Here is a 15,058-nt window from a genome sequence, read left to right as displayed (position 1 = left end):
CTCATTTGGTAAATTAGCCAAATGCTTATCGGTTCTCACACATCACGTGAAAATCATTAGCCAATTGATACACCAGACGGAGTTTCATATCACATCTCAAATAGCATAATAAAATGTATCTTTCAATCTTCATGTTATTTGTCACTGATTCATACATAATTACCCCACTGCTTTTATAACATAAATGGAAAGACTCAAAATAAGATACAACATTGGTCGAGTCTATCCATATCCATATTAATAGCCATATGAAACTCAGGTGCTAGCAGCCTAGCATCCTTCAAAATGCCTGTCAAGATAAAAACTAAGAGAACAATAGAAAAACAGAACATACTGAATCAAGCAAACCTGCAACATAATTCCATCTACTTTTGGCCCTTCTTCCACAACACCCCAATCTTCTTTAACATGTTCCCATTTTTCTTCTTCGGTGAGTCATCGTCCAGGTCTTCTGAATAAGGTGAACTCAGGGGGTTGTAGGAGCTATCAAGAGAACCTGTTCTCTCCATAAGTTTCCCATTGTTTCCTGTTGAAAGCATGGCAGCAGCTGCCTCGGCAGCCTTCCTCCACTGATCTGACTGCACCTTTAACCTCCTTAACTCAGCCTCCATTTCCATATTTGCAGTCTGTGCCGCATCCAGCTGCTCAGTCACCCGTTCAGCTTTCCTGGTACTTTTATCTGCTTCCTCTGTTAAATATCCAAATTTCATCAGAGCCTCGCGCTCGGCAGCCTTTGCTGCTTCTGCCCAAACAACACCCTCATCATTAACTTTATTCCTTTCCATTTCCTTATTTTCAAGTTCCATCTTGAGCATTTCATTTTCCTCAGCTATATTCTGCAATTCTGTCTCCTTATCCAATAAACTTGCCTTCAACTCTACCACTGCAGCCTCTGACTTCTTTAGCTCCAGTGCAAGTTCAGATTCATTTTCAGTTGATATATTTTTCTCAATTTTCAACGCCACCCCGTCATTTGCCTCTGATATACTCTGGAATTCAGTTTCCTTATCCATCAGCTGTGCTCTCAATTCTTCAATATGAGCCTTTGTTTTCTTCAGTTCTGCTGTCAGTTCAGCTTCCCTCTGGGATGATTCAGATTTTGCACTGTCAACTTCCTCATATGCACTTCTAATCTGCAATGTGCTCTGAATGTATTCTTCCTGGTACCTGACCTCAGCTGCATCTAATGCAGATTTCAATTGACCCACTTCAGATCTCAAAGAATTCACCTCTGCTTTTAACTGTTTTCTTTCTTCATTTTCTTCATCTTCCTGAACAGGTTTTACATTGTTCCTATTAATCAGTTCTGCCTGAAGCTTGCTAACAAGACCCTCCAGTGATTTAACTCGAGCTTTGGATTGCTCCAACTCCAGTGATAAGGAGTTGCCAGACTCAGTGGCTTTGATCCCATCTGATTTGAGCATTTCTATGGTTGCATTTGCAGCTTCCAATTGCATATGAGTGTTTTGTACAACTTCAAGGGCCCGGGCTTCAGAGTCTTTGCAATCATTGAGCTCGGTTTTCAATTTCTCAACGAGGGAAAGAGTTTCGGAAAGTTCCATTCTCAAGGTCTGTATCTCAGCATATGCTGACTCGGCATGCCTGCTTTGGGTGGCTTCAGACTCAGCCACCCTTTCCAGCTGACCCTTTAGTTTCTGAATTTCATTTATGGCAGAAGCCAGGGCAGTGGAATCCATTGAACGCTGCTTCTTGACAGCCTCAAGTTCAGACTCCCATGCTCTATCCCGATCCTGAGAAAGTTTACGAAGCTCTTGCACACGAGCATCTTCAGAAGTAGAAAGTTCCTGCAGTTGCTGTTGGGAGTCTTCAAGCTTTGCAGACATGGCCATTATCTGATTCTTAGCTTCTTCAGCCTCCTGCTGGGATCGCCTCTTCAGTGACTCAGATAAGTTCAACTGGTCCTTTGTCCTCTTCAAATCCTCTTGGAGTTGAGTAAGTTGTGCTTCCAAATCTGACACTCTTTTTGGTTGCTTCTTCTGAAGCTCAAACCCAGGAAAAGGGGCAGTCAATGAGAAATCCACAACTAAAATAAGGCATAAAAGAAACTATGATATCTTCATAGATAAAAAAAGAAGAAGGTAGATGATCAAAAACAGTTGAATAGTATTGGACGCATTAGCTTTGGCAAGCATGATAAGTGAAACACTAGAGAGCCTTCTGGTCATAAATCAGAAGTTATCATGGAATACCTCAGCTACTGGACTTCGTGGTGACCTGCGCTCAATGACTTTTGGGCTTTTGTTTTTCGGCGTCCTAGTTGCCACATTAGGAGAGGATACCGAATCAGGCTCCGATCCAGGCGTCTTGAGTTGATGAGTAGTTCGAGGTGTTGCTGGAGATTTCCTTTGAGGAACTTCCAAAGATCCAATTCTGCTGTCAAATAGGAAAGGGATATACACATTAAAGACATGCATCAAACATTAAGAGTAAATGATAAGTTGCAAAAGTTGACGCCAAAAACCCATCAAGAACATGAAAGATTGAAAAAAGATATTTGACTTAATTATGCTTTCAGAAATTATACCACCAGCGCTAAATTAGGCAACTCTAGCTAATACAATTTTGTTTCACGTGGGTTCAACAATATTTGTACCGACCTTATAATCACAAGTTACAACATTGGGCGGGCTGCTTTGAAACCCAGAGGGATATGATGCATAACCAACATTCTCCAAAGCACCTTCTTTGATTTGTCTGTCTTACTTTTCAGATGCAGAGAGATATACAATCTAGGCAGAGAAAATATGGACTTCTATAGCATTATAACTTGCAAATCAGCATTTTAATTTTGATGATACTTTGTGTTCAGTTAAAACTCACATTAGTTTTATGAACACTTTACTACCTCAAAGTAAATTACTGCTCAAAACTTTATGGCTTTTCTATTATTACAACTTATCTGCATATTTACGCATAATTCGAAGACTAATGGTGATTATGAGAACACTACAAGTTAAGCAAATAAATGTTAATCTAGTTATAAAAGAAGCCAATAAACGTTAATCTTACTTTGCTTTTGGTGTCTGCATCTTGTATATCTATTTGGTAAAAGTGCTGATTGTGTTGTCTCCCTTTCAAATCCCCTGACCCACAACACCCGAAGCAGTTCAGAGAAACCTTTGGCTGAGAAGAAACATTAAAGAGAATATCTTATATATGCACAAAAAACACAAGCAAAGGGGTCACAAAGGATGGCCACCTTAGATCCGTATTTAGTACAAAACCTAACAAGCAAACAAACAACACACCTGCCTTAAAAGAAAGTCCACAGAAACTAACACCACTACTACCAACCAAACCCACAAAATATTCAGAAGTAAAATAAAAGAAAGCTGCACCTGCAAGTTTCATTAAGCAAACCATGTCACTACCTTTTTCTCATTTTCCCACCCTTTTACTCAGTACTTATACTATGTCCCAGACAAATGATTAAAGACACAAAGGGGCAAGAAGGGTTATAAAATGACAACAATAACCACGTAGGATTGGCAATTTTTAATTTTTTATTTTGCATAAATGCTCATGATGAAAGCAGGGCCCTTATGTTAATAAGTAATTGATTGTGGGCATATTGGACCCAGCAGAGCACAAATGGACACCATTTCTGTTTATTTGATGACATCCAATCTTTCTTGAAATTAAAAAGCAATAACAAAATATTTTTGGAAATGCACCAATGCAAGCAAATATGATTTGAAGTGTTCTTCAATTATCCTAAATTACTAAGTACCGCCCCAATTTGATGAAACGCTTAGATCCGTGGAACACTGGGTTCTATCACAGATCTAAAGCAAATTAGCACATGAATAGCTCAAAGAGAGACACTGGAAATTGGAGCTTTATGCTTAGCAAAATCCACACACACAAAATGACATTTTTGGTTAAGCCAAAACACTTCAAAAGCAAAACATGAAAAGAAAGAAACTTCAGCTCTTCTTCACTGTCAAACCTTCAAAATCCAGAGACTGCTTTACAAACCAGAGGTTGCAAAGTAAGAAACTTTCAGCTCAACTGAAACCCACATTTTCATTCAAAACCACAAGTTCCCCAGACATTTAAGTATTTGAGAAAACATAAGAACAAACTAAAAGCAAGAGAACCCAGAAATTGACAAAGACAAGCCCTTTAAACCCACAAAAGCTAACACACTTTTAATAGAAGGAAAGAAACAAAAAGAAGAATAAATTTAAAGATGATAATATAAAATGGGAAATGTTTGGAAATGAGAACCAAAAGTTTGCTCTTACCAGAATGATCTCTGTGTCCAACTGGGGTGGCTATATACCTCAGGTTGGTTAGTACTAATTAGCTGATGTTGGGTTTATGAACGGTTGGGTTTATGAACTAGAAAAAAAGAAGGAGTTTTCAAAATGGCAGAAAACCTTGGTGTTTGCTTGGTTTTGTGTTGCAGCATTGGGAGGGTTTGGTAGCTTCTTCAGCAGCTGTTTCTGTGTGCCCACTTCCCAAGTGAGTGAGACTACTTTTCTTCATATCTTTGTTTTTGTCAGTGGAGGGAGGGAAGATAGCAACAGAGCAAAGCAATGGCTATTTCGCTATAGAAGATGTTTTTGGCGTCACGCTCCAATTACTCAACGCTCTCTTTCACGCTCCCAATCACATGGGTATGGTGATGGGTCTCTTACTTACCAATGTGATTGCTACAGCTACCTAAATAGTTTTTGGGTGAAGAGCAAAGGTCTATGTCCAGCACTAACCAAAGTTCCAACATACAAAACAAATGGTTAATTTACTTATTATAGTAATATCCTGTGCTCCATCTTAAACTAATCCCCAATGATTTGTTTCTATTAGGTCTGCCTATCCATAATTGTGTTGGTCTCTCAATCCCTTTATATTTTAGTTTCTTTTGAGTATAAAACGAATTTTAGGTGTGTTCTATGATGTATAACTAATCACGCTTTAAAAAATATTAACGTAAATTATTCATGTACATATAACTGTTAGTCGTTGATTGATATAAACCAACAATACAATAAGGATTTGTGAAATAAATAATGCTAAAAATGCTCTGGTGCTTTAATAGGTTTTGGGATTACACATGATCCATTTTAAAAGTATTAATTAATCAGAGTTTGAAGCTATAATTACTTAAAATAAGAAAGAGTTGTTGTTCTCTCAATTTCCATGTGTTTTGAAATTGGTTCATTGAAGTAAGCATATCCTTCACGTATCTTCCTCTTAACAGCTGGTTTGCACAAGCATTGGGACACACTTGGGTTTGTTCAAAGCTTCCATTTTATAGTTTTCTTCATGATTTGAGACTCCATAGCCAATGTGCAGATCCCATTTTAATTGATCCCCGAGCTTTACTTGGAATCTTAACTACCTTCCCCTTGACTTGGGACTCATGCTGGGTCAATGCAATCAATATGTATTGACTAATGAGACATAGTTTAAATAGGTCATGGCCGTATTTTCAACCATGACATGCACCAAGCCACCTGCTTTGTGGTAATGAGCTAGGTCCCTGCTTCATGGGGTTCCCCCAAAATTACATCAATGAACCACCAAAACTAAGATATAAACATAGATAAAATATAGCCATACAGCTTTGTACTTGCAGTTATTTATGTTCCCAAATTGTAGGCCCTCCTTTTCCATGATCAATCATTTTGAGCATATGTGCAAACAGGAAGATAGTTTCCATAAGTGGTGTGAAGTGTTCTTCTAGTGTAAATGTAAGTGGTTTTAAGGTCATGTATTGGCACATGCCCTCTATTGTAGGGCACTAATATATTCATATGTTTAGTCTATGCCTTTGCTTTGTTTGCAATAAAAGCAAGTTGCTATTTTAATAGCTTATAATTTTGATCATTTCCTTGAACATGAAGAGGAAAGCAACTCACAAAAGCAAGACCCTTTAAAAGCAAGGGAAAGTCACACTCATAGCTGAAAATGCATCAGAAAACATGGCTTTGGTTGTTGTAGACTCCACTGATAGCATTTTTAAACAGCTACTAGTCTACAGAAACTAGGTTCGCTAGGCATCCAATTAATAATCTGTTGCTTGTACAATTATCAAAATCAGATAAGGAGAGGGTAGGGAGACAGGGATCTTTGTCTGTAAATTACATCATTCCCAAATTGCTATGGAAATAATATTGCCTTTGCTTAACTAACAGATTTGCAATATATTTTATTTTATCATGTTAACTACTCAAGTACAAATATTAAATTGGTATTACAACACGTCTGATGCCCAATAGTATGGAGTTTGTGGAACTCATTTGGTAAGTGGTCATCACTTGGTTAATCTAATGTTATGAAGGAGTTGACTGTATTGTGTTATTCCTCTTTCAATTTATTGAATTTGGAAATTTGTAACACCATCATACTATAAAAGAACCGGCTCTTAATTTAGTGGTATTTTTCTTCTTAATATTCACGTGCTGATTCTAGCTACACAACATGTAGATGTACATCAACAAAAACTTCTTTTAAAGCATATTTTTAGCCCCAAAACTCTCTCATTTCTCAACCTCGTTTGTACACAAATATGCGTCTATAACAAGAGAGAAGTTTACTTATCCCTTGTCGTATACTTTTTTTTCCTCTGTAAAGAGAGAAAATGTTATACTATATTGATAATCAAACAGATCAAATCAAATTGACTCTGCCCCTTACCCTTTTATGCATCAAATGGTTTTGGAAGCTCTGATTTATCCATAAAACTATGGGAAATCGAAAACATCACTAATGATAAAAATAAATAAATAAATAAAATAAGATCAAAATTCACAACATTTTGATCTTAAAATATGTCCAATTGGCTATCAGATTTACACATTACACAAACAGACGACTAATAAAAGATCTGATGCATTAGAAGTCTAGAAGTAAACATTTGATCCAACCGAAACCTAGCTCCTAGCTAGCTTGTTAGTTTTTTTTTTTTTTTGATTTAATCGTTTTATTAGTTCCTAAATTTAGACTTAATTTGCATTTGAGTTCTTCAATTTTCAAAATCGTTCCTGTGGTCCTTCAACTTCAGTTTCGTTAAGACAAATGGTCATGCCGTCAATTTTGTTTACTTTTCTATTATATACAGGGACAAAATGGTATTTTTGTATTTAATTGATTAAAATATGAATAAAAAATTTAAAAACTACAAAAATTAAAATTAAACTCCCTCTCTCCCCCTCTATCCCGTTTTCTACTCCCCCAAACTTGATTTTTATTTTTTATTTTTTTTGTTGGTTTTTATTTGATTTTCTTTTATTGTTATTTTAAAGATATGATTATTTATTTATTTATTTATTTTAATATAAAAATACTATTTTGCCCCTGCATTTAACAGAAAAAGTTAACAAAATTGACGACAGAATCATTTGTCCTAGTTGAAATGAAGTTAAAAGACCACGGGAACGATTTTGGAAATTGAGGGACTCAAATGCAAATTGAGTCTAAATTCAGGAACTAACAAAATGATTAACCATTTTCTTTACTAAGACATAGATTGCAAATATAATTCCTGGTATATAACCCAACAGCGTCAGCAACTAGTTGATCCAAAATTGCACCTGCAATTTCACAAACAACCCACAACCACACGCAAAAATTAAAGCAGCATTAAATATTTATCATGATTAGTAATAATTAATCAGCATTAATATTAAATATTAAACATATAACACACCAATTTTTTGTATTGAATAAATGACAATGTGACTGTACCTAAAACAGCCAGTGGTGGAAGAATTATAGCCAACAAGATTTCTATGTATGTCGCTGCTGCGCCCGTACGTTTTGATCTCTCTCTAAATCTCTCTCTAAACTCTCACTCAAGAAGCCTTGCAGTTTTTACTACTTGAAAATCGCAGAGTGCACTCACCCAATAAAGGTCAATGCTGGTGGGTTTTGCCCATTGGAAATTTAGGCCCAACATGGAGTTTGGGCCCAAATGCTAGAAGGCCCATTAACGGTTGGTGTATTTACGTATATGGCATGCGATTTTATTGGTGATATATGATACGGTAATGTCTGGTCTGGTACCCCAAAATCATGCAATTAAATCAGCCACTTTCCCATTTTGCCTTAAAGTTAACGTAATTTTGGGACTAGAATCTTGGGTTTTGAGATTTAAAAATCTTTTGAGTGCACTTTGGTGCACAGCAATGGTTACTTTCACAAAGAAAAGCATGGTGGAAAGATGCCTGATTGCTGCTTCTCTGGCTGCTCTGGTTTGCCATCCCAGCTCCACCATAAAGTGTTTCAAGCCCAAGCCAAGACCCAGATCCCCACAGAAACAAAAACCAGAAGACCCTTCTGCTTCTCCACCAAAGGGTTCAAAACGACATGGTGTTGTAATTGGAAAGGAAGTACCTTCAAAACCCAAGGAAAAACCATGCCCCAAGGCAGCTTCTTCTTCTTCCTCTGCAAGCAAGTCCAGAAAAAACACAAAGACGAAGGCAGAAAAACCCATTAACTTGATCTCGGAGCTTGTTGGAGGGGACCCTTCCTTTGGTGTTGTAGAGAGTATTATCCGCTCAGGTTGGGTTGGTGAAGTAGGCCTCAGAATTGAGAAGGTGTTGAGGGTGCACCACAGTTCGGATGTTCTTCATGGTTTTGAAGAGTATAGGAAGACGGTGAAATCCAAGTACGAAAAGGATCGGATTCGTAAGAGGGTGGAGAGGTTGGTGGTTGATGGGAATGAGCTTCTGCAATTCCATGGTGCCGCCATTACTTGTTCTTTAGGGATCAATGGTTTCTCAACCATTTGTAAAAAGAAATGCTGCCAAGTTTGCAGGATAATAGCTTCTGGGTTTGACACCGGAGATGGGACTATATCGTTCGTCCACGACAGTTGGAAGGCACACGAGAAGGCGGCCAAGGAATGTGCTGGGAAAGGAGAGTGTGCAAGGAAGGCCATTGTGGTGTGTAGAGTGATTGCAGGGCGCATTGCTCATTATCATGCACATGGGCTCATGGATGAGGAAGAGGGTGAATTTGATTCTGCCATGGAATGGGGGGAGCAATTTAGTAAGCCCAAAAGGCTTGTGGTTTTGAATTCGGAGGCTGTGCTTCCATGCTTTGTAATCATATATAATGTCAAAAATAAAAATCTTCTCCATGTTTAGGAAGATAACAGATTTTCTTATGACTGGAAATGCATGTTTTCCACAAGCAAAGATAGATTTATATTCAAATAGCTCTATGCCTTCATTATTTGCTCATATATCATCCTGAACTCTAAATTTATGAGAATGCCATACACCATCATGATCTTTGTTAACCAAAAAAGGAACTCCTCCCATTCTGTTGTGGTTCAAATACAAGGCCAGGCCGTGTATGGCCAATGGTACCTCAGGTCTCCAAATCCAACTGACTTTTACAAAATATTGCACAAGGAAAGCAGTCGAGGCTTCCCAGGCATGTTAGGAAGTCTTGACTGCATGTATTGGGAATGGAAGAATTGCCCATCTTTTTGGGCATGCCAGTTTACCGGTCACAAAAAAAAAACCCCACTGTTGTGCTAGAGGCCGTGGCTTCGCACAACACATGGATATGACATGCCTTTTTTGGAACCGCTGGATCCAACAATGATATCAACATTTTAGCTCATTCTCCATTGTTCAATGATGTGGTACATGGAGTGGCTCCTCATGTTGAATATATTGTTAATGGAAATTAATACCATTTGGGCTACATGTGGTCATGTTTTGTTTGCAGCTCCCTTAACTGATACAAGTGAATATATTTGGTGCTTTATTTGTATTTTTTGTTTGTTTTGGTCATGGGTTGTAAAATTTAATTTGATAGTTGGGATGATAATTGTGAAATTTAATTTGATAGTTCAGATACTTGAAAGAAAAAAAGCAGGTTATAGTTGAATTTACATAATTTGAGCAAGAAAAACGAAATGGGCTTTAATTGATGGCCTGTTTGAAAAAGTGATATTGTGAAAATAATAATAATAATAATAATAATTGGGCTTTTGAAAAAATAAAAAAATTGATTTTGGGTCTCAAGCCAGAACCCACCAAAAAACAAGAATCGAACCATGTATGTTCGGCTCAGCCCAATATAGTCGTGAACTCTAAATTTAAGAGAAGCTGAGAGCCAAAACGCGCCGTTTGGTTAAGACGGAGATAACACTAGAGTTGTTACAAGTTTGCCATTCGAGCTCTCGTCCCAATACAATTCCTCGTCACTGTAGGCGTATTTTCTAAACACCCCTCATGAGGTGCAAAAGACAAACATAAAATAGCAAAAGCCTATCATCTCCACGTCATCTCTCACCCTTCCATTTAATTAAAAAAAAAATACTAAACTACTCTAAACAAATTTAGGTTAGGGCAAATTTGTGAAATTGAGAGGAAAAAAACAAAAGCAAAAGTCTCTCTATCTCCACGTATTTATATTCTCTGGTCTCTGCGTCATCAAATAAAACATAGTAAATTCATTATCTTAGCTAACTCATCTAATCTCTCCCTGCTCACCGTTCCATTTACTAAAGAGCAAATTATTTTACTCACGTCCCTATAAAAGCACAACATGGGCTAAACACCGTCCGATGGGACTACAAGTGCAGGGAAGACTATACTTTGCCACAACCAACGGCTGAGATCGAACAAAATATAACCCAGGCCTTAAGTTAGAGGAGAATAAAAGATTAAAAAGAACATTCCCATGTCACATGGGCCCAGCAACGTACAATGCACCGGCAATTCCAGGTGGACAGTGTGCGCAGAACCACACGACACGCGCCCCCCGAACCGGTTGCCAGCCGTTAAAAGCACGGCGTAGCAGTTGCTGACGTGGACGCATCGCAACTGTCAGTCCCCGCTTCACACCCAATTAGTGACCTCATCAACGGCTCTCGTTTTCTTCGACTCTTCACCTTCATCTTCACGCACTGAACAGAGCTTTTCCGTATAAAGAGAGCTTGCAGAGGACCAGTGATGGCGAAGAGCTGAAAATCAGTTAGTAAGTCAATTTCAATGAAAAGTTGAATGATATGTATCCGTAGATATACGATTCAGATCAAGAGTTTCAGAGGAACAACCAACATTTTCAGTGTTGGAAAGTAAAAGATAAACGCAGCTGAGCTGAGCAGAGGTGCTTTTGGCTTTGCTTTTTTTTATTTTATTGAATATTTTTGTTTTTTTTACTTTTTCTGTGTTGGTTTCGATTCGGTTTGAATGGTGGTCGGTTCATTTTTTTTTTTTAATAACAAAAATGAGAATAAACAAAACTTGCTTGAATTTCACGCTTGAAAAGTTGCAGTTTTGACATCATTACCTCTGCATCTCTCTCTCCATCTCTCATATTATATATATCTGTATGTATATGCACATTGCCGTTGCTCTAGTGCTCAACTCCATTGAAACTTCTCAATGATTCTCTGAGCTCTCAATAGACTGTGTTTTCAGTGAAAATGTCGGAGGTAAGAGGATCGAACTCATGGCGGGACGAGCTAGCGAGTCTGGTGAGTGACTCGGGGATACGATATGCGGCGGCCGATCCTATCGAAGTTCCGACGGCTTCGTTTGACGCACAAGCATCCGATTTCGGCTCCGGCGAATTGGAGCAATCGGAGAGCTTCAGGGATCAGATTAAGGGCTTCGCGATCGCTTGGGGTGAGATACTTATGGATTTGGGGAGAGGCTGTAAGGACATTGTGGAGCAGAACATTCTGACTGAGGACTCGTACATTGTGCGAAAGCTTCGGAAGCCCTGCGCCAAAGCCTCGGCGAAATTGAGATACTTGAATGAGTTTTTGCCAGAGGATCGCGATCCTGCTCACGCTTGGCCGGTGATCTTTTTCGTTTCTATTCTTGCACTTACAGGTATATTGCTTCTGCTTCATATTGGTTTGTGTTTGATGACTTTTGAATGTTCAAAGCTAGTTGGTTATGCAGTTGTGCAAGTGGTGTGTGATAATTTTATAAAGGTTTATGCTTTTTTTGTTCAATAAATTGTTACTGGTAAAGTAATGATTTCTTTTTAAGTTCGCGAAATTGTATGATAAATCTCTTTGATCTGTGAAATTGTTACTGATAAATAGGATTTTTAGTAGATTTTCTGCAATCTTAATACGGAGAGGACTGATATATCACACACTAAGAGTAGAAATGTATCAAAGTATCCAATGAAGGGAAAACCTTCATTTACTGTCCCAACAAAAAAAGGGGTTTCTTTCTATGCCAAAAGGAAAACTTCTATATGTGTAAGAAGTTTCTTTATAAGTTTGTGAAATAGTGTGACAAAGGATTGTTCGTATAGGGAAAGTTGTAGATCTTCACTTCAATTCCTCTATGGAGTGGTTTTGATATTCTTGTTCCCAGCCTTTTTGTATGTGTTAGAATTATGATTTCATTAACAGCCAGGATAGATTGATGTTAGATTGATGTGCTGTGTTTTAAATTGCAAAGTCGTTCTAGATTGGTCAATGTTTTTCAATGAACTGCGAGCATTTTGTGAGTGGAATCTCCAAAACTTGAATTTGACTGCACTATTCATTTATCTTCCTTCGTGGTACAAGCATGATATGATGTGTCTACATTACTGAACATGTGCAGCTATGAATTTCAGTACCGAACATGATAGCTTGGTTCGGTCAGTGAAGAAAGTGCAAATACATCCTCCTAGTGCTAGTCATGTATTGCTTCCAGATGGGAGACGATTGGCTTATCATGAACAAGGTGTCCCAGCTGAGCGCACTCGATTTTTATTGATTGCTCCACATTCTTTCCTTTCATCCCGACTTGCAGGTAAATGAATTACTAGCAATGCCAAATTATCTGAGGTGGTTATAATCTTGGGACCGTAGTCTATGCTCTTGATATAAATTTATAAACTTAACTCCCATTTTTTCGCCATGTCTTCTTTTTCATCAAAAGGTATTCCAGGAATTAAGATATCATTGCTTGAAGAGTTTGGTATCCGCTTGGTCACATATGATCTTCCTGGTTTTGGGGAGAGTGACCCTCATCCAGGCAGGGATCTTAACTCATCAGCATTGGATATTCTGTACTTGGCCAATGGTGTTGGTTTTGATGACAAGTTCTGGGTGCTGGGCCACTCAAGTGGAGCAATGCATGCTTGGGCTTCTCTCAGATACATTCCTGACAGAGTTGCAGGTATATAAATTATTTTATCCAAATTTATAATATTGGTTTAACTACTGTGTGGGTCCTTTACATGCTCATCATAATCTTAATTAACAGCCCTTAAAGATCCGGGTCTTATTTTGTGCTGACCCTTTTACTCTCACCTCCTATTCTAAAGAATTCTTCAGGGATTAATTGTTTTGTTAAGAATCTTGAATGAACTTGCAGGTGCAGCCATGGTGGCCCCAATAATCAATCCCTATGAGCCGGGCATGACTAAGGAAGAGAGGAAGAAAATTTGGGAACCATGGGTTCTAAGAAGGAAAGTGATGTATTTTTTAGCTCGTAGATTTCCAAAATTTCTCTCATCTTTTTATCGCCAAAGCTTTCTATCAGGAAAACATGACAGGATTGATAGGTGGTTGTCTCTTTCACTGGGGAAGAAGGTGAGTTCATTATTATCATCTTCAAATAGTCTGCACTATTGTACACTTTTTTCCCCAGAATCAGTCCCAGGTTTTATGCAGTTTTGTCTTTTGATCATACTCGCCAAGATATTTTTGTGTTGATGAGACTGCTTTGCTGCCTTGGGTTGAGTAGTAATTTCGTATTTTTGTCACCGTTTAAGACAAGTACTGACAGACCACTTTGTGTATGTCTAGTTGAGTTGAGTGCACAAGATCTCAACTTTCATAATCTTGATATTTGCAGGATGAAATTCTAATTGAAGATCCAAAAATTGAAGGGTATCTGCAAAGGGATGTCGAGGAGTCAATCCGCCAAGGGAGTATCAAACCCTTCATAGAGGAGGCTGTGCTACAAGTCTCAGAGTGGGGTTTTAGTTTGGCAGATCTTCAAGTGCAGAAACAGTGTCAACAAAGAGGCTTTCTTCGTTTATTCAGGTCTATGTACAGTGAGGCAGAATGCGTGCTGACTGGATTTCTAGGCCAAATACACATATGGCAGGTTGGTGCAAAAGCTGAAATTCCCAACCAAGGACATAGAATTAATCTAATTCATAACGCATTCATTAACTCGACTTGGCTTTTATATTATAATGATATATTTCTAATAAATGTTGCACAGGGAATGGGTGATATGATAGTCCCGCCAACGGTGACCGACTATATAGCACGGGTTTTACCTGGAGCTTATGTGCACAAGCTCCCAAATGAAGGCCACTTCTCCTACTTGTATTTCTGTGTTGAATGCCACAGACAGATTTTTACTACACTTTTTGGAAGCCCTCAAGGTCCAGTAGAAAAAAAAGTCGCTACAGATACAACTCCATCGGAAGGCAATTCAGAAGAGATATGATATCAACAAATGCTTGATTCTCTCACGGCCGTTTATGATATATTGGTTCTTTTGACTTGGAATTCTGATGTAAATACCATAGAATTACTGCAGGTTACTCCTCTGCTCAGGGGAGAACGAAATAGAGCTCAAATAGTTTTGGAGGCTGAGCATGAAATAGAGTTTGGAAAGTTTTGGAGGATTTTCGCTTTGGACGATAAGATGATGAGAAGCAACAGTGCGACAAATGTGTATGGTTTTTTCGTTCTCTTCTAGGTGGCACGGTTTTTCTCACCAGCCATAATTCACGAGTGACCTATGTTTCATGCTCAGCCTAGGCAACAGCAAATATCAAATCAAAGTTGATTCTACCGTTGAGACTTGTTTTCCCTTTTTTGGGTTGATAACTAGCATGATCAGCCGGATCAGCTAACTGTTAAACTTTTAAGGCCACGAAAAGGAAAAACAAAACCAAGTTTCAAATTCAGTGGTGTTCGCTAGACATATTCCATGAATGTCGTATTTCATTTCTTCGAAAAAAATAAAAAGTAAAGCTTTCAGCTTTCCTTTGGATGCAATGCAGATTTTGACTGTTAAAAGTAGTGCTTTTATACAAATTATAAAACTCTAAATGCAATGCAGCTTTCAGCTTAATACTCTCAATTTCG

General features: G+C 38.2%; 3 protein-coding genes and 1 pseudogene across 16 annotated transcripts; 2 read left to right on the top strand and 2 right to left on the bottom strand.

Annotated features, from left to right (window-relative positions):
- Positions 1 to 101: 101 nt before the first annotated feature.
- RIP2 (ROP interactive partner 3) lies at positions 102 to 4,666 on the bottom strand. Of its 12 annotated transcripts, none has more exons than XM_089045999.1 (4): positions 4,269 to 4,666; positions 3,031 to 3,144; positions 2,211 to 2,394; positions 102 to 2,003 (listed from the first exon to the last, which is right to left on the bottom strand). In XM_089045999.1, the coding sequence occupies exons 2-4, from the start codon at positions 3,048 to 3,050 to the stop codon at positions 366 to 368; spliced, it is 1,842 nt and encodes a 613-aa protein (XP_088902125.1). In that variant the 5' UTR covers positions 3,051 to 3,144; positions 4,269 to 4,666; the 3' UTR covers positions 102 to 365. The 12 variants fall into 12 exon arrangements, with proteins under 12 accessions (XP_088902125.1, XP_088902152.1, XP_088902133.1 ...); XM_089046026.1 differs by having other exon boundaries at positions 102 to 1,997; XM_089046007.1 differs by having other exon boundaries at positions 3,031 to 3,104; positions 4,269 to 4,623.
- A 2,785-nt stretch (positions 4,667 to 7,451) lies between these two features.
- LOC103338031 (low temperature-induced protein lt101.2 pseudogene) lies at positions 7,452 to 7,927 on the bottom strand (annotated as a pseudogene).
- A 242-nt stretch (positions 7,928 to 8,169) lies between these two features.
- Positions 8,170 to 9,127, top strand: LOC103338041 (uncharacterized). Its single transcript, XM_008241223.2, has one exon. The coding sequence runs from the start codon at positions 8,181 to 8,183 to the stop codon at positions 9,117 to 9,119; it is 939 nt and encodes a 312-aa protein (XP_008239445.2). The 5' UTR covers positions 8,170 to 8,180; the 3' UTR covers positions 9,120 to 9,127.
- A 1,789-nt stretch (positions 9,128 to 10,916) lies between these two features.
- LOC103337822 (alpha/beta-Hydrolases superfamily protein) lies at positions 10,917 to 14,968 on the top strand. Of its 3 annotated transcripts, none has more exons than XM_008241004.3 (7): positions 10,917 to 11,100; positions 11,402 to 11,831; positions 12,564 to 12,755; positions 12,885 to 13,124; positions 13,323 to 13,540; positions 13,806 to 14,060; positions 14,181 to 14,968. In XM_008241004.3, exons 2-7 carry the CDS (start codon positions 11,420 to 11,422, stop codon positions 14,409 to 14,411), a joined length of 1,548 nt encoding a protein of 515 aa, XP_008239226.2. In that variant the 5' UTR covers positions 10,917 to 11,100; positions 11,402 to 11,419; the 3' UTR covers positions 14,412 to 14,968. The 3 variants fall into 3 exon arrangements, with proteins under 3 accessions (XP_008239226.2, XP_008239210.2, XP_088908458.1); XM_008240988.3 differs by having other exon boundaries at positions 10,918 to 11,100; positions 11,415 to 11,831; XM_089052332.1 differs by lacking the exon at positions 10,917 to 11,100 and having other exon boundaries at positions 11,225 to 11,831.
- Positions 14,969 to 15,058: the final 90 nt, after the last annotated feature.

This window comes from Prunus mume, linkage group LG1, assembly GCF_029339155.1.
Source record: "Prunus mume cultivar Tortuosa linkage group LG1, ASM2933915v1, whole genome shotgun sequence".
Taxonomy (NCBI): Eukaryota; Viridiplantae; Streptophyta; class Magnoliopsida; order Rosales; family Rosaceae; genus Prunus; species Prunus mume.
This window is presented reverse-complemented; position numbering and strand designations above follow the sequence as displayed.